Source organism: Stegostoma tigrinum, chromosome 19, assembly GCF_030684315.1.
Source record: "Stegostoma tigrinum isolate sSteTig4 chromosome 19, sSteTig4.hap1, whole genome shotgun sequence".
NCBI lineage: Eukaryota > Metazoa > Chordata > Chondrichthyes > Orectolobiformes > Stegostomatidae > Stegostoma > Stegostoma tigrinum.
The window spans coordinates 41,526,252-41,546,217 of record NC_081372.1 but is presented as its reverse complement, the minus strand read 5'-3'; the positions used below and the strand labels follow the sequence as shown (position 1 = coordinate 41,546,217).

Genomic DNA, 19,966 nt, shown 5'->3' with positions numbered 1-19,966 from the left:
CAAGTGCTTTGAGTAGGTGTGTAAGTTATTTTTGAAACATAAATTAAGTCTAGCAAACTCTAGCAAAAAGCTGCCTGTGGCAAATCATATTAAAGGCAAAGCTCAAACCATTGTCTACGCAATTTATAGGAATTCAATAGGAATTCAAATAGCATCTCAGGACTTTCTCCCAGCAAAACAGTTGGAGACTTTAACTTTAGCACTGCTTCACTTAGTGTCAGCTACCAGAGTGTAATTATCCCTTACTCTCGTTTTCTTTATTATCTGTCAGCCGGGGCTCCCTGATTGGACTAGATTAACAGTCCCGATCAGGGACCTCATATTCTATGAGGTACAGCTGGCTGACATCATTATAATGACTAAAGTCAGGATTTCAGAAATATGCATCTACACATTATATGAAAGCTCTAAGGGAAATAATTAAACTCATTAAAGCCACCATTAAATGGGCCATGCTTAAATTAATTATTTTGGAACACTCAACAGAGTGACATCAGTGAGTTTGAGAGTTTGGACTCTTTCGGCTAATTTGGTCTGCATAGAAATTTTATGTTTAATGTAAAAGTAAAACAAGATTTATTTTGTCAAATATATTTGCCGAAACATGAAATGAGGAGCCAAGATCCATGACTTTACATCATTGAGGTCTTGACTTATGCAGATCTTCCACGTCAACCTCAACTTTAAGACCCTCCTAAAAAACTGTATTAATTTCAACAAACTTTTGGTCACTTTTGTTTTAATACCTCTATGAAACGCTTTGTGACTTTTTGTCAATGTTAAAAATACAATATACAAATGTAATTGCTTTTGGTTTCTCCAACTGTTTTGCTGGGAGAAAGTCCTGAGATGCTATTTGAATTCCTATTTTCCAAATTGCGTAGACAATTGTTTGAGCTTTGCCTTTAATATGATTTGCCACAGGCAGCTTTTTGCTAGAGTTTGCTAGACTTAACTTATGTTTCAAAAGTAACATACACACCTACTCAAAGCGCTTGTTATTTGAAAAGTCCATCAGAAAACTGCTGTTAGAAGGGTACATTGCTAATTAATGCCGCTGTCCGTAACTGCTCATCATAATTAAAGGTCATGTAGAATTTCCATCTAGGTCCCTTCCCTTACATTCTTTGTGAACTGTATTATCAACGGCTAACAAGCAAAATCTTTCCGGCTGCGTTATCTGATTTTTAAATTTATAAGTAAAATACAAGAGCAAAAGAACACGTGTGACTTATAATGGGGCAATGCACAAACTGTGAAATGTTTTTCTACTGCCTCCGTTGTGGAGCAGTTCATAGTTTATAATAGCTGAAGAAAACAATTTGTAGGAAATCACTTTGAGTTACAGTTTTAATAAAATTACAGACCATAATTTTTCCACCACGAAGGTAATGCAAATCATGTTTATCTTATGCTATGAAGCAGTAGTTGTAATCTGTCATTTCCTGTCTGCCTACTTCCAGTTGTGGGTGCTGAACTTGGAGTAGTTTCAGCTCTTGGGGTCAAAGAAGCTGCACTGAACTGTTTTCCATAGTACAGAAGATGCTTTGTGAAGTTGACTGAGGAATACTGGTACATTCTTTCCTGCAGTACTCAGTTATGTCCTTTGGCAGGTCCACTCCGGAATGACTTATAGAGATGCTCTAAAGCTTGATCAAAAAAAGTGTGTAGAATTAAGGGAAATACTGGATAGTTTTGAAAAGCTGACATAGATTACTTTTATGCATCATAATTTAGTTAATTAAACATTCATTCACTCATTAAAATTTGTAAACCATAGTCTTGACAAATGCATTTACATTTACATTTGTTTGCACAGATTGTTGCTGGGTTTCCAGGAGAGAATACACATTCCCACTTGCTCTAATGGAAACTCCACTCTGTTTGGTTATTGCAGAGGCTGTTAAACAGTGTGTTGGATTTCTTGTACATGTTAGATGTTGGTTGAGAAAAGACTCTAGTCTGAATTTTTGTTCTCAGTTCAGAGCGCAGTCACAAACTTGATCCAAGAGAAAGTGGCTCAGAAATTAGTCTTCAGCACAATATCTAAACTCTTACTCCTCATACCCCTTCACACTTGATATGCTCCTATGCCCCACACTTCCATTCATGCTTCCACCCAATCCCATGGTCTTTCATGCCCTCCAGGCTGCTCTATTCCCCTCCACCCAGAATCCAAGACCCTTAATAGCCCCAATGCAAGCCTATGCCTCCAAAACTATTATTTGTCCTTCCAACTGCCACGTCAGCTCACCCAGTATCCACCGTGGAAAGACTTGAGATAAAAAATAAATAAATTTCAGAACATTAATTGCAAAGTAATTAATTGTAAAGTACACACATTCCTGGCCCACGAAAGTAGCATTCACCTGGACTTATGACTTTTACCTTCCTTCATCACCCTTGCAGTGATGGAGAATATCTCTGTTATTGCCAAATTCCAGGCCTTGACCTTTCCCAAAGGATGCGTTTTCACTTCCAAAGAGCAGCTTGCTGCCCTGAAAGGTATCCCAGGATTATATCTAAAGACATATCATATGATTGCTGGCCTATCTGTACAAATTCACAATGTTTGGACCTGTTGTTACCAAGTCCAGTTTGTGCAAGGTGCATTTCACACACCTGGGCCACCCAAAGTCAGATACTTGTGGAGGTAGCTGCTGTGTAGCATCTGTGAAACACATATGCAAAATGTAACTTCCCCCAGCAAAAATTATAGTGTTGTGCTCAAGGGTGTGATTTCCAATTTTCAGTCTTCTTCACTATAATTGCAATGACAAGAGACAATCATTGAACATAGAACTGTACAGCACAGGAACAGGCCCATTGAACCATGGTGTCGTGCTGAACATGATGCCAAATTAAACTAATTCCTTCTGCCTGCTCTTAGTCCATATTCACCCATTGCTTACATATTCATGAGCTTTCCAAAAGGTCTCTTAAATGCCCCTATCATGTCTGCTTCCAGCACGACACCTGGCAGTACATTCCACACTCCTACCATTCTCTGTGCAAAAAAACTTGCCCCTTACATCTCCTTTGAACTTTGTCTCCTCACTTTAAATGCAAGCCCCCTAGTTTTAGGCATTTCAACGTCAGGAAAAAGATTCTGACCATCAGTTCTATCTGCGTGTCTCATAATCTTATAGACTTAAGGCTGATTTGCTATCAGACTTCTCTATTCCAAGAAAACAACCCAAGGTTTTCTAGATTCTCCTTAAAGTTCTTACCCTCTAAGCTGGGCAGCATCCTGGTAAACCTCTTCGGCACCGTCTCCAAAGCCTCCACATCCTTCCTGTAATGTGGCAATCAGAAATGAATGCGTTACTCTAAGTGTCGCCTAACCAAAGTCTTATAAAGCTGCAACATGACATCCTGACTCTTGTTCTCAGTTCTCCCAACAATAAAGTCAAGCAGGCCATAGGCCTTCTTTACCACCCTATCTACTTGCATGGCCACTTTCTGGGAGCTATGAACCTGAACCCCAAGATCCCCCTGTATATCAGTGCAGTTTCATGGTCCTGCTGTTAACTATACACTTTTCCTTAACAGTTGATGGAAAATAGACCATTGGGAAAATCTAGTTCTCTTTGTCTCTCTTGTTTTTAACAGGATATTTCTGGTTTAGGATGCTGAAAGTGAGCTTTTTAATGTTAATAAACCAAATCGTTGGCACTTTGAATGGATTGCAGCTGGCTTTTCAGTCCCTTCCACTCAGCAATTTGACCCTGTTCCTATGACAGCATTTGGTTTACAGGAGACATGCTACTTAATCTGCCATAGTAGCTGACCTTGAATAATGTAAACTGGTCTGATCAAACCATTAATAGTGCACAGTCCATGTTTGAAAACTAGATTGAAACAAATTAGGGTCACATTTATGAGAAAGATACCTTTTAGCATGGCTGAAAGGAACAGTTATTTTAGGAAGTAAATTAGCAAGATTTCTTAAAATCTGATTTCCTTTCCACTTTCCTATCTGCAGATCTCTGGCTAGTAATGAAACTTGTTTGTATTTGACAGTAGTTCTGCACAAAGAATGTTTTCAATCAGGGTAACAGGCAACAGCTGGAAAAGACAATATCTCTTTTGTTGGCATTTTGTGTTCTGTAACTATCAAAAAAGGTCAAGTTCTTCAAATAAAGAAAGCTGATTTAAGTATTGGTGACAGAACACAATGACTAGATTTTGTTAGAGACAAGGCAGGTAAAATGGAACAGAATATTTCGCCTAATCATTTGTTGGAAGAGTTGGTGGTAATTTTATCTTAATTAATGACTAGAATGCTTTCCTTACACACTTACATAGAAAGCCCTGAAGAGCACATGTGGCACAGTGGTAGTGTCCCCACCTCTAGGTCAGAAGGTCTGTGTTCTAGTTCCACCTGCTGTAGAGATATATAATAACCTGTCTGAATAAGTTGATTGGAGCAAATCTATAGAAAGCCTTGGCTTAACGGATTGTGTACTGAAATTGGAGTAGTTGAACTAGTCAAGGGTACAATCTGATTCTGGATTAATGCTAGTCTGAAATCAGAAACTGTCAACATAATTGACTCAGTACGATTTTTATAATGAGTAATGTTAACTCCAGTTCAGATACCCATGAAAGAGGTCTGTGCCTGGTAAAATTGAAATGCTTAAATAGACTATGTGGCAGTATTTGCAGATACTACTGATTTACATTAACTCCAGCTAGGAACAAAAACTGACAAGGAGATCTAAGAGAGCTGGACACTTTGCAATGTGGTTTAACACTGCAGATGAAGTTAATTTCTGTGCGGTGTTAACCAGACTAGGGGGATACTGCTTTCTGTGAGTGGTTTCAAAGTATTTCTCTCCAGAGACAAACTGCAATGTAGTAAACGCATCCTGAGACTGCCCATCTGATTAAGTTTTCAGCTTTAGTTCTTATCTCTCGTTAGCTGATGTGTGAAATTTTACGTTTGTATAATGAGATAGGAAATTTGATAACAGTTTTCAGTGACATACTTACCAATAGGACACCAGTTGTATCAAACATTAATTTTGAACACTTTACTTTAGTTTCTTGCATTGCCTTCTGCAAGTACTAGCTATCACTAAGGTTTGATTCTACAAGCCTGAACAGTTCACTTGTACCCATGCGACAGCGATTAACCTGGACAGAAATGTAGCCAGCTTTAACCTAATTCAATCATGGGATTCCTATTCAGTCTATGCATTATACATGGTCCATTTCAGTATCCTCCCACCCAGCCTGTCAAAATCTTTCATGATTTTAAAGCCATCTTTTGGGTCATCCCTTAGACATTTTTCAAGAGAAAAGTGGTTGAACTTGTCAAATCATTTCCTCATGTGTTTGTCCATGCATTATCCTTGTACTATCCTTGGAAATTTTCTCTGCACCTTCTCCAAGTACGCTATGTATGTTTTACCATATTGTATTCAGACTTAAAGTGTCAGCAGCTATCCAGAAATAAAGCCTCATGCTCAGTTTGCTTTTTTACTTATGGCCTTGTTAACCTGTGGCACAACTTAAAGTGATAGCTATATTTATTGTGCTCCTGAGATGCTGCTTGGCCTGCTGTGTTCATCCAGCTTCACGCTTTGTTATCTTAGCTATATTTACAGTGCAGTTTACCTTTGTCTGTCTACCCTACTATGTCCTGCACCTTCCGAATAATAAGTGGCTTCCATATTCTTCCTATCAAAATATATGACTTCATGAGCATAAGTGTTGAAATTCATTTGTCAATTCTGAAGGTTTATTAAAGTCGTTCTTTAATTAGTCCTCTTCATTATTGACTATGATCTTCCTTCTCTGAAATTTTGCATCATTTACCAATGTGAAACTTGTATTTTGTTTCCAAGTCTGAGGGTTCATATAACACCAATGGCTCGCGGCACTGGTCCTTAGGAACCACATGAGATTGGCTTTCGTGCTATTTTTACACTCTCCTGCAGTATTATTGTTCTCCATTGATTTAAAACATTGTTTCCTGACTGGCAACAAGCAATTTGTGACAATGAATTGCATTGCATTGTCTTAAAATTTAATTTGCTGCAAGGTCCTTGAAGACAACCACTTGCCTGACCTTCTTTGCTCTAACCTTGCCCAGAGATGCTGAAGTTGAGATCAACAAACCTAGCAGACTCAGAATTGACCCTGAAACTTTTCTCTTCCCATTTTAGTGCAGCCCCTTTAAAAATCAACAGTGATTTATTATAATTGTTTTACTACTGCGGCTTGATGATCACATTCAGCAAACTGGTTTAGAGGTCTTGCTGTCTGTGTCCATATGAAGGGCCCAAACTAACATACACACTCGACTTAGTTGCTTCAGACTGTTGCACTTTGAATCCTGGCCTGTTTTCCTCATGCTTGTCTCCTCTAATTCCTCAGTTACGACAGAAAATTTCAACTTTCTTCCTGAAGAAACAATGTCCTGAAACCAATAACTATTTACATGATGTCAAAAAATTACAGTTCCTAAAAAAAACTTTGTGGGAAAAGCAGAAGTACTGAAGATGAGGCTTCCACTTAAAACCTCTTTCTATTATGCTTCTTTTTGTTACAAACAGATGATATTTCTGCTTTTTTCTATAGCATGTGGATCAGTATAATGGAGGAATAGTAGGTATTTAGAACAAAAAAGGACTTTTAGCTTGAAGCCACTGTAGTATTATTAAAAATGAAACTGTGATCTTTTTGTGGAAGGCACTTCTGCATTGTGAAGAATCTCCTCATTAAATGAAGGAGGTCATGGCTTCACTATTTATTTTGCAGCCAGCAATTGCTGCCCACCACTGGAAATGTGAATGACAGTTGTCGAGAATTTCCTGTTTAAAATGCCTTGAGTTAATTTTCCCCCTGAATGGATATGACAGCCACACAGTAAAATCCTAGTATGGATTCCTGCAACTGCTTTTTATAAACTGATGAATTGAAGTTTCTGAATTATTTTCCCTGATATTTGTTTTGGTTGGCTGTCAAGAGTCAAGCACTGAAAGAGAGAATGAAAGAGCCCATATTTATATTGCACCTTTCACAGCATCAGAATGCCCAAAAGCATATTGCAGCCAACATTGCACGTTTGCACTGTTGTAATATAGGGCAAGAAACGCCATGTAAATGAAAAGTTCTAAATTTGCATTGTTTAGGAGAGGTACTGAAATTGGTTTTCTTAGAAATCTCAAAACTTTGCCTAATATTAAGAGAAAAATCTTTTTCTTTATAAAGACACCTATTTGCCATTCTAATGGGCTTCAGATTTTCATCAAAAATAACCCAGTGACCTGACTTAACGATGTGACACTGGAGTAACTTGCCTTTCCACTCTGGCAAGCTGTCAGTTCATGGAAAAGCAAGAGTTAAGTTTGTCAATTGCTCAACTTCTTTCATTTACCTCCAGTTGCAAGACATCAAAATTACTTTTGTGTATTACAGGCTTTACCATTATTCCAATGACTTTATCAGTTCATTGCAGACATTTAAAAGCAGCAAACAGGATGCAAAATGACTGAATAGATGGCAGATTGCTTGATGTAAATCTTGTCATATTCTGACATCTCATCAAATCATTATTTCATCTCTCTGGAAAAATGCCTCCATTTCTTTTTTTGTGTGAAAGAAGTTACTTAAGTATAAAGTGGTGATGCCAAAACCTGAATCCTGTTGTAAGGATAACTAAAGTAAAACGAAATGAAGTTGACAGCATGCCACTGATTTGTTTTGTATTAGTAGGTTGCTTCTGGTTTACTTTGAATGAAAAATAATCAATCTTGACAAAGGTTTCTTTAACAAGTAAGTTATTTTTGGCAGTGCACAGGGCTGTTAGTAAAAGAGAAAGTATTGGTGTGGTCTTCAGTAGTTCTGTGTATTATGAGTAATGTTTAACAGGTTGGATTTAAGAGTTTGGATTTGTGAAGTGGCATAATTATTGTTTCGTATAAAATGATTTTTATTTTAATTCTTAACTCAAAGGACAAGATAAATTTGACTTTATTCGGACTATCCTGGATTGCAGTTGTTATAATTACTATGCTCATATATACTATCCTCATCTACAGCTGCTACATCTCCCTTGCTTGTTATTAGTTACAGCCTTCACAGACATAAATGACATAACCCTGTGAAAGAATATCTGTCACAGCAGGAAGATGTTCCTGTATGACTAAGTTTGCACTTGTAATAGTTACTATTATTAGAGGCATTAAACATTGTACCACACCCCTAACTCAGCTGTCTGGCAAGCTATTAGAAAACAAAAGGCACATTAATAGATCGTTGCTCCGACATACAGAAAAAAGCCTGGAGGTGGGGGAGAATTCCTGACCTGACAAACCCCACCTGGGAAAAATTCCCCAGATGGTTGCCTTTTTGCTCGGCACTTTTTCTCAGCAAACAATGAATAAAGCAAAAAATGACTTCAATTCCATCGCCCCTTCTTCACACAGACCTCTTGGCTTTTCTATGCAATGCTTGCCACCTCGTGACCCCCATCCCATTCCATACGGTCCCTCAAAGTCAAACAGCATTCCTATACCCACCCATGGCCTCTCATACCCTCTATGCCAACCTATGTCAACCTACCCTTTCCAATGTACTATCCTCTTCCCTCACACCACCATACCAATCACCCAGTATCCATCATTAGTTGGTTTCTGGACTTATTCTCAGATTAGTTTTAAAATGTACAAGTCACGTCTGGACATTGGGTCTGAGTGTAGGCAGCTGCACTTTAGTATGTGCTGTTACCTTCAGATGCTGTGTACTTCTGGCTAAATGTTGTAAAGCTCCTGGAGCAGGAAGTGAGGTGTGTGCGCTAACTTAATTTGTTGAAAGATAATCTTCTTGGTTTATTTGGGCTGAGCGAGAACTGTTTTTCTGTATAGGGAGATTTGGTGAACTAGGGAGAGGAGGTATTTCTGCATTGAGATTAGGTAGAGGTTGTGACAGGACAATCAGGCCTGGATGACCGAGGGAAGCAGGTGTCAACACATTAAAGGCTCATGAGTGACAAAGAGAGGAAGCTGATCCAAATGGGGAAGGTGGGTATCTGCAGTTGGTTTGTCAAGCCTGATTGACCATCTGATCTCAATTGTGAGGTCGTGTGAATCAAGTTAAACAGAGGGCTGGTCAAGGCTGACTGAAGAAGGTTTAGGATAACAAATGAGCAGTTGAGAGTGAGAAGTAGCAGTTCCAGTGTCGTCATCATCGAATCCCTACAGTGTGGAAACAGGCCCTTCAGCCCAACAAGTCCACACCAACCATCAGAGCATCCCACCCAGACCCATCCCCCACCTAATCTATACATCCCTCAACACTATGGGACAATTTAGCATAGCCTATCCACCTAGCCTGCACATCTTTGGACTGTAGAAGGAAATCAGAGCACCCAGAGGAAAGCCATGCAGCCATGGGGAGAATGTGCAGACAGTCTCCTGAGGGTGGAATCGAATCTGGATCCCTGGAGCTGTGAGGCAGCAGTGCTAACCACTGAGCCACTGTACCAGGATCTGACTGATGGAATTGGAAAGGATGCTCTAGGGTGAATGACGATTGGTTAAGAGTTGGTGGGTCGAGTGTTACCAAAGGCAAGATAATGGTAATGAGGGTCAAAGATGATGGCGGGAAGGTGTAGGCTAATGTAAGAAGGTGACACATCTGAAGGGGCCTACATTGCATACCTGGACATTACAGGCTCCTCACAAACAGCCAGATTGATACTGCATGATGACAAGGAGTAGAGGTCTGTCCAGGTGCCATTTAAATTGGATGTTGATCCCTACAAGACTGGTGACCTCCTGCCAATCTCCCCTCTGCAAACCTAATTGACTGAACTCCATGTGATTGCACATGGTCAGCTGCACCATACCGAACAGAAGTGCAATGCTCTTTTATTTCTGCCATTAGAAACTTCAACATGAGAACAAGACTCGGGACTGAATATACACTGTTTCCCCTCCAAAATGGCATTTTTGATGCTGGTTCCACCACGGAGCCATTTTGAGTGAGCTAGCGGCTGGGGCTTCCACAGCAGGATGTAGATTGTAAAACTGAACAATACATCACATTGATACCATCACTGCTTTTTGATACCATCACTCACCACCTCTGTGAAAAATTATGGCCCATGTGTTTTTGTTATCTTATGTTTAGAGAGTGCTTTTTCAAAACCTGGTTCATTTACCTGTGGCAGGACTCTTTCCCATAAGACTGCCTTATAAGTCTGCTTTTAATTGCCATGGATGATGTTTGTTTATTAACAGTCATTCAGTAAAGCTTTGCTGGTGGGCTGTTCAGATGGTGGTTGTAAAATATTTTGTCATACTTGCTCTGGGTTCATCAAAATGTTCTTAGGTGGTTAAATGTACTTTCCTAAAGGCAGAGAAAGAGTGAAGACCATTGTGAGACACTATTGTTTGCCATTTGTTTGCCAAGGAGCCAAATAATTAATTCCAGATCACAGTGTGTATATATATATATATATATATATATATATATAAATTAAAAAGTAATGATTTCCCGTGAAAGGCAATGAAAAATTAGAGTTGTTGTGAATTTAGTTAATCTGCTTATTTTGACAACTAATTTATTTGAACACCCTCTTAATATTTTAGCGTACTTTTAATTGAGTTAGTCATTCTCAGAAGTAAACTTCTTTTTCATTGTTCTGATTATCTCCTCTATTTAGAAGTAAATCAGCAAAATGATGCTGAAAACATTTGAATGACAAACAGCAGAAATTAGCCAATGTTTAGTTTGATAGAGATGGAGGTAGTAATAATTCTAAGACTTTTTCTGGATCAAAAGAGTTGAGAAATGTCCTGTCAGAACATCTTTAAGTTTGTATCAGAGATAATGGGAACTGCAGATGCTGGAGATTCCAAGATAATAAAATGTGAGGCTGGATGAACACAGCAGGCCAAGCAGCATCTCAGGAGCACAAAAGCTGACGTTTCGGGCCTAGACCCTTCATCAGAGAGGGGGATGGGGGGAGGGAACTGGAATAAATAGGGAGAGAGGGGGAGGCGGACCGAAGATGGAGAGTAAAGAAGATAGGTGGAGAGGGTGTAGGTGGGGAGGTAGGGAGGGGATAGGTCAGTCCAGGGAAGACGGACAGGTCAAGGAGGTGGGATGAGGTTAGTAGGTAGCTGGGGGTGCGGCTTGGGGTGGGAGGAAGGGATGGGTGAGAGGAAGAACCGGTTAGGGAGGCAGAGACAGGTTGGACTGGTTTTGGGATGCAGTGGGTGGGGGGAAAGAGCTGGGCTGGTTGTGTGGTGCAGTGGGGGGAGGGGATGCACTGGGCTGGTTTAGGGATGCAGTAGGGGAAGGGGAGATTTTGAAACTGGTGAAGTCCACATTGATACCATATGGCTGCAGGGTTCCCAGGCGGAATATGAGTTGCTGTTCCTGCAACCTTCGTGTGGCATCATTGTGGCAGTGCAGGAGGCCGATGATGGACATGTCATCAAGAGAATGGGAGGGGGAGTGGAAATGGTTTGCGACTGGGAGGTGCAGTTGTTTGTTGCGAACTGAGCGGAGGTGTTCTGCAAAGCGGTCCCCAAGCCTCCGCTTGGTTTCCCCAATGTAGAGGAAGCCGCACCGGGTACAGTGGATGCAGTGTACCACATTGGCAGATGTGCAGGTGAACCTCTGCTTAATGTGGAATGTCATCTTGGGGCCTGGGATGGGGGTGAGGGAGGAGGTGTGGGGGCAAGTGTAGCATTTCCTGCGGTTGCAGGGGAAGGTGCCGGGTGTGGTGGGGTTGGAGGGCAGTGTGGAGCGAACAAGGGAGTCACGGAGAGAGTGGTCTCTCCGGACAGCAGACAGGGGAGGGGATGGAAAAATGTCTTGGGTGGTGGGGTCGGATTGTAAATGGCGGAAGTGTCGGAGGATAATGCGTTGTATCCGGAGGTTGGTAGGGTGGTGTGTGAGAACGAGGGGGATCCTCCTCCTGCAAAAATTCCATCCCCTATTCCCAATTCCTCCGCCTCCGCCGCATCTGCTCCCACGATAAGACATTCCACTCCCGCACATCCCAGATGTCCAAGTTCTTTAAGGACCGCAACTTTCCCCCCATGGTGATTGAGAACGCCCTTGACCGCGTCTCCCGCATTTCCCGCGACACATCCCTCACACCCCGCCCCCGCCACAACCGCCCCAAGAGGATCCCCCTCGTTCTCACACACCACCCTACCAACCTCCGGATACAACGCATTATCCTCCGACACTTCCGCCATTTACAATCCGACCCCAACACCCAAGACATTTTTCCATCCCCTCCCCTGTCTGCTTTCCGGAGAGACCACTCTCTCCGTGACTCCCTTGTTCGCTCCACACTGCCCTCCAACCCCACCACACCCGGCACCTTCCCCTGCAACCGCAGGAAATGCTACACTTGTCCCCACACCTCCTCCCTCACCCCCATCCCAGGCCCCAAGATGACATTCCACATTAAGCAGAGGTTCACCTGCACATCTGCCAATGTGGTATACTGCATCCACTGTACCCGGTGCGGCTTCCTCTACATTGGGGAAACCAAGCGGAGGCTTGGGGACCGCTTTGCAGAACACCTCCGCTCAGTTCGCAAAAAACAACTGCACCTCCCAGTCGCTAACCATTTCCACTCCCCCTCCCATTCTCTTGATGACATGTCCATCATCGGCCTCCTGCACTGCCACAATGATGCCACACGAAGGTTGCAGGAACAGCAACTCATATTCCGCCTGGGAACCCTGCAGCCATATGGTATCAATGTGGACTTCACCAGTTTCAAAATCTCCCCTTCCCCTACTGCATCCCTAAACCAGCCCAGTGCATCCCCTCCCCCCACTGCACCACACAACCAGCCCAGCTCTTCCCCCCCACCCACTGCATCCCAAAACCAGTCCAACCTGTCTCTGCCTCCCTAACCGGTTCTTCCTCTCACCCATCCCTTCCTCCCACCCCAAGCCGCACCCCCAGCTACCTACTAACCTCATCCCACCTCCTTGACCTGTCCGTCTTCCCTGGACTGACCTATCCCCTCCCTACCTCCCCACCTACACCCTCTCCACCTATCTTCTTTACTCTCCATCTTCGGTCCGCCTCCCCCTCTCTCCCTATTTATTCCAGTTCCCTCCCCCCATCCCCCTCTCTGATGAAGGGTCTAGGCCCGAAACGTCAGCTTTTGTGCTCCTGAGATGCTGCTTGGCCTGCTGTGTTCATCCAGCCTCACATTTTATTATCTTTAAGTTTGTACTGAGTTTAGCTGAGAGTATTAAATGTTAACTTAGTCAATTCTTATTTTCTCGCGTAAAAAACAAGATGCTCACTTGTGACCAGTTTGAATTCAGAGCAGAATCTCTGGCTTTCCAAGCAGATGCAAAGAATTTTGAAGTACTCTGAAATTTCCTGTGCCACAAGAATTCTGAATCTCATCGTCAGATGTGGATTGCTTTCACTGGCAGTTTGTTGTCTCTTTTCAAGAGGAGAAGACAAACCTACAGAAGAACCAAATCTTATTGCAAGGAACTGCCTGAATAGGTCTGGCCTAGTGCCAATTCAGTGTGTGGCTGCTATAAGTGTCTAGTGATGCTACTATGCACTTAATAACTTTTAAAAATTCAGAACAGTTGTTAATCTTTTTTGCTGAGTCCTTTGCCACAAAATTTTCTACTGTGCAAATATAAATCATCTAGTTTATATTGATTCAGGCTGCTTTTCATTCTTGTGATGTGGGTTTCATTGTCAAGAGTAGCATTTATTGCTCTACCGTAGTCACCAACTGAATAGCTGTTCTGAGGGCACATGAGACCATACTGGATAAAGATGGCAGATTTTCTTGACAGAATATCGATGAACCAGTTGGGCTTTTACAACAATTCAAAGATTTATGGGGTAGGATTTAATTGATCTGACTATGATATTACACACTGGGAAAGAACGCAGGTCAGTTCCACGTGGGAGACCAAACTACATTCAATACTTTTCAGGCACTCAACTGGACACTGTTGGGACTTGCCTCAGACCCTGGCAACAGAGGTCCTGCCCACTGAGAGCAGTTGACTAGTCAAAGGTCGGCAGATCTTCACTGCAGTCAGTGCCAATGGGAGCAGTAATAACTGCTACCCACCAGATTGTCACAGGATTGCTGAGTGACCCTAGGTCAAAGGTGAGTGAGGGTGGGATTGGGATTATGATCATGAGCAGAGGGTCAAGGCTAAGTGCAGGAGCATCCTTTAAGTAGCCTGTCCCCTCTCTGCATCGATCGAGGGAATTTCCTACAAGATAGTTGACAAACGAATAGTGCTTGCTGGACTGTTTGAGAAATGCAGGTAAGTTGTGCAGGTCCCATTTAATGAAGGGCTGTAAGTTTCATTTCAATTTCCCTAATGAGCACAGAGCAATTCATCTTTATAAACTCTTTGATTGGAAAGAGCGCAAATGAAAGTTGTTTCTTTTCTGTAAGTATTGGTTAATCTGCAAAATCAATTATATTACTTCAGAACTTCCTTAATCTTATACACTTGTTTGACTGAAGTTAGATGATTCTGCTGTAACAACGAGTTTGAATGAATAGAAACCGCAGTTTATTCAGTATTTGTTGAAAAATTATATCCCAGTAGTTAGTAGCAAATGAGCAATCTCTAAATGGTTTACTATTGTGTGGGTGAAGTGCAGACCAGACACCAACCAATCTGTTCACAAACTCTGTGATAACACAGTGTGGAGCTGGATGAACACAGCAGGCCAAGCAGCATCAGAGGAGCAGGAAAGTTTGACGTTTCGGGTCAGGGCCCTTCTTCTGAAGAAAGGTCCTGACCTGAAACGTCAAACTTTCCTGCTCCTCTGATGATCCTTGGCCTGCTGTGTTCATCCAGCTTCACACTGTGTTATCACAGATTCTCCAGCATCGGCAGTTCCTACTACCTCTGTTCACAAACTCTGATGTGCTATCTTGGAAAGTCATTATGACAAATTAATTAATTGTGTCATGTAGCTCAATGTGCTTTATTTTAACAGGATTGACTGTGCTGGGATACTGAAACTGCGAAATGCTGACATTGAGCTCAGGAAAGGAGAGACAGACATTGGCAGGAAGAACACTAGAGTGAGGCTTGTTTTTCGAGTACACATTCCTCAAGCCAATGGCAGGACAGTTTCGCTACAGGTTGCTTCAAATCCCATTGAATGCTGTAAGTTTTCTTTTCATTACATAGAGGCTTATGACATTATGATGTGACCATAATAGCCTGCGCTTCACTGACTGCTAACAATCCCAACTGTTCTTACAATTTATCATTTATAAGACCCAGTATGTTCTTCAGAATGTACACACATACACGTACACTGTTATCAAGGTCTAACTCAGCCACAATACTGAGTATAACAGAATAAAACAAGACCAAATTTGTCAGAACTGTATGCAAGGATGCCCTTTTATCATAAAACCAATGTGCCTCCAAGCAGCTGGTGATGAAACCCAGACCTTATTGCTAAATACGTGTGTAGGCATCCGCTGTCAACCATAACTTTTATATCCCCATGAAAGTAGAAAAGTACTTAAGGTCCAAAGTGCCAGACACCACCAATGTTGAGAAAACCAGATTGTACAGTAGCATCAAATATCAAATCTAAAAGACACATCTTGTGTTCTTTGTGAAAAAAGGATAGATTTTCTGTAACAAATGCAATTATGGCAGCTAGCTGACGTTCTGAAATTGTTAAACCCTAATCGTATTACACATAAAGGATATAGCAAAGAAACTGGCCATTCAGTCCATCCAAGCACTTCTCATCAACCCTATCATAATACCAACCCATTCTTTCTCCCTCATATGTTTATCTAAGGTACCCTTGAAATAGTCTGTGTTAATTGCCTCAACTATTCCTTGTATTCATGCTTTTTACTTTCATACTATTATTTAGGTAAAGATGTTTCTCCTCAATTTGTTATTTCACCTTGAGAATGGTCTCTCCCACAAATGGAAACATGAGGCAGAATCTAGTGGAGATGATGAGGGTCTCACCCATTGGCTGGAGGCCCAGAAAGAGGCAGGTGTTGCTTCTCTTACAGAAGTCCCACACTACTGAGCGCTGCTCAGGCACTTAACCAAATAAAAAGGGCTTTTGCCACCTCAAGGCCTGAGTGAGTGGATGCCTTGCCTGCTGAAAGCTGCTTGCTAATTACAGCTCTATTCTGCATCAGCTGCTTAAAGAGGAACAATAAAACATAAAACATTACCCCAATATTACTCACCCTTCACATAGCCTTGCCCACTTCCTCACACACAATCCATGCCACCTCATATGATGTGCCTATCCCCCTGAAAATCTATGGCCTTTATCTACAGCCCATGGTTCTTTATAGCCTTCGTAAATTTGGTAGCAACTCATGACAAGCCATGATCTTTACCCACTATCCTCTGCCCTTACAATTATCATGCAACCTCATTCAATATTCACCATGGGAAGACCACAGAACCCATTGCAGAGATAAAATAAATTAAAATTCTAAGAGTTTGCTACAGATTTCATTACTTTCAAAAACACCTCTCATTTTTTAAAAACTCCAATTACATTCCTTCAAGTTCATTTTGCCTTAAAACAAAACATTTTTCATTCAAGTGCATAATTTCTTATAATAACAAACATTGGGATTCATAGTCCCACTTCAAAATATTTATAATCACTTGTAGCTGTCAGGCAAATTGCAAAGTAACAGACACCCTACCTTGATAATGAATGATGGTGAAATCAGAAGGCCACACATCTGGATAATAGTAGCCCGCATGCTTTTGACATTATACAAAATAAAATTACAAACAATTTATTTTTAATACATCAAACACTTTTTCCCAAATATTTATGTCACGGAACTTTTCAATTCCTTGACAGAATGTGTTCCCTTTGACAGTTGTATCTGACAGTTCCTCTTGACATTCTGAACAGATTCTGTTGACAGGTCCTCTTGACAGTTGCTTTTAAGTTTTGTGATAATTGATTTTAACAGGTTCCTGAAAGTTCAAATATCCTTCAGACTTACTACATTTATGGCCTTTTCACACACATTCATAGCTTCCCTTAATTCAAAGGGCACTTTACCTCCCCCTAGAGTGTCTGGGAGCCATATTCAGAGTGGTGCCTTATCTATCCAAAATGGTATCCTGAATATCAATACAAAGTTTTGACCTGTTCCAGCCAGGTCCAATCTGAGCACTTGGCGTTTGAGATGTCAGGGTTACCAAATCATACAGGAGTGGTCCAACTGCTGATTTCTATGGCAAAATACCCAGTTAAATGCATACCTGTGATACACAAACCACCCCTATTCCCACCTCCATGAAAATGTCATGTTTCAGGGGTGGAACGTTGAATTTTCAAACAAGTCTGGCATTTTGTCCAAGACAGAGAGAATCTCCACAATGGCAAAAATCCAGGTCTTTGTTAGCCTTTATTCAATGTTCATTTTTTTTCCTTAGTTTTTGAAAAACCAAAAATGTGCTTCACAGATAGAAATTACATTGCCTTCTATGTAGACATTAAATTCTCCCAGAATCCTTTGGCCAGGTAATGGCCTACAGGTATTATCACTAGATTAATAACTCAGGTAAAATTCTGGGGTCCTGGGATTGAATCCTGTCATGGCAGGTGGTGGGATTTGAATTCAATTTTTTTAAAAAGTGGAATCGAGGCCCTAATGAAACCATTGTCAATTGTCGAGAAAAAAAAAATCTGTCCTTTAGAGAAGCAGACTGCCACGTTGTCTGACCTACATGTGACTCCAAACCCACAGCAATGTGGTTGGCTCTTAACTTCCCTCTGGGCAATTAGGGATGGGCAACAAATGCTGGCCTTGTCAGCAATGCCCTCACCCCATGAATAATTAAAGCAAAAATCGGTAATGTAATTCTTAGCTCCTGCACTCTCTTTACCGTTCTCTTCCTGGGAATTTCTAACCCAGAACTGCCTTTCTTGGCAACTGTTTTACTGGAGATCCATCTTGTAGTGCAAGCTGCATGAATCACCCAGTTTCATTTCAACCCATTACAACTTTGTGCGCAAATTTCCAACAAATCCCGCTGTGTTGATATACCGTAGAAGACCATTCCTTTACGCAGCTCCCTAATAGAACATTGAAAAGCCTGTAAGAGAGTGTAGCACAGGCTCTACCTAATTTCAACTGTAACATGAGCAGTAAATGTACAATTTGATTTTCCTTAACTCCATCTCCAATACAAAATGTCAACTCTTCTATTTGAATTTTTTTGTTGTATTTTGCACACAAAGTAAACACTTCACTCAGTTGATTTGGTTATTTTTGTTTGTTAAGCAAACACGTTTGCTATGATGTTCTGTTTTAAATGTATAAAGTGGAATTCAGAAAGCACATTAGCACTGGCAAGTGAGGAAATGTATTAGAATAAAAATAACACGATGATCAGAATTTGTTACTCAAATCCTTCATCTAGTGAAATTGTACACAAGCTCCTGGAAACTTATTAATTTTATTCTGTTAAAGGGAAAACAAAATGAAGGGCCACATGGGTAATCAAAACAATTGAACATGTGCACAACTCCACATTTATTGGTGAGATAAACTGCTCCTCATCCCTTTGGCTAAAATGTAGTGACAATTTAAGCACAACCTGGGCTGCTTTTTTATTGCATCTCGCCATAGACAAACAAGTGCTGAAATGTACATTTTGCTCGACTAAGTTAGAATTTAAATCCTTGTGAAATGTAGATTACTTAACCAATTGTGACCAGCATCAGTTATTTGAAACAGGGTATTTAACATTTTTTCACACCTTGATGAAATTTTTCAACAATTTGTACCTTATTTTCCCTTGAAATGTCTCAACTAATGGCTACAACCTGACCTGAAGTTCATGCTTGCAAGCAAGAAGCAAATATATTTTCATACTTTATGTAAAATGGCCAACATCCTATCTGCATTCTTATATTAAAAGTTAACACATTATAAATATTACTTTATGAGCTGTAAAGCATTTTGCATTTTTAAAAGGACATAAAAAGGGTACTGCATAAATGTATCCCTTTGCTTTTTACATAGAATTAGCAAACAAATTGCGCTAACAGAATTTTGTAGAAAGCCTTTTAAACCTTTGAGGGCACTAATGTTATTAATACTACAGTTGTATGGTGAGCCTGATCCTCAGGCTGAAAACCAAGTGTCATTATGAAATTGGGTAAGTTGAATATATTTGCCACAATCAGGGATAATATTGACACTAGATGGGATAATTATCAAATCAGACTGACACAATGATTTAGAGACTTCGATATTTGTATGAAAGATAAGTATAAAGAACAAAAAAAGCTGCTGTAAGATGCAGTTTTTTTTTCTTGAATTGTCATTAATCTCTTTCTTTAATGAGTATATTTTGTTTCATTGCTCCAGCTCAGAGATCTGCACATGAATTGCCAATGGTAGAAAAACAGAGCACGGACAATTGTTTCGTAACAGGTGGACAACGGATGATTCTCACTGGTCAAAACTTTACTACCGAGTCAAAGGTCCTTTTCACAGAGAAGACTCATGGTAAGACATGTTGTCCTTTTGTGAATCCATTTCAAACTGGAAGTGAATGGCATTGTTGATGAGATCTGAAAATAAAAGCAAGGAGGTTATGCTGCAGTTATATGCGTTATTTAAGGAAAGATGTAAATGCATTAGAAGTAGTTCAGAGGAGGTTTACTAAATTAGAACTCGGAGCAGGAGTAGGCCATCCGGCCCCTTGAGCCTGCCCTGCCATTTAATAAGATCATGGCTGATCTTTTGAGACTCAGCTCCATTTGACCGCCCACTCACTATAACCCTTAATTCCTTTTCACGTGGAGGCATGAGTGGACAGACTGGGCTTGTTTTCACGTGAGTTTAGGAGACTGTGCGGTAACTTGATTGACATTTTATAAGATCCTGCATGGACTTGTCAAAGTGGACATAGAGAGGGTGTCTCGTCTTGTGAATGAA

At 40.9% G+C, this 19,966-nt stretch overlaps 1 protein-coding gene across 4 annotated transcripts in view; it reads left to right on the top strand.

Annotated features, from left to right (window-relative positions):
* Positions 1 to 19,966, top strand: part of nfatc2a (nuclear factor of activated T cells 2a) — a 196,312-nt gene that overhangs the window by 87,047 nt on the left and 89,299 nt on the right. For all 4 annotated transcript variants that reach the window (XM_048549698.1, XM_048549699.1, XM_048549697.1 and 1 more), the window contains 2 exons: positions 14,992 to 15,164; positions 19,394 to 19,534. In XM_048549698.1, coding sequence (XP_048405655.1) covers positions 14,992 to 15,164; positions 19,394 to 19,534 — 314 coding nt within the window. The remainder of the gene's footprint in view (positions 1 to 14,991; positions 15,165 to 19,393; positions 19,535 to 19,966) is intronic.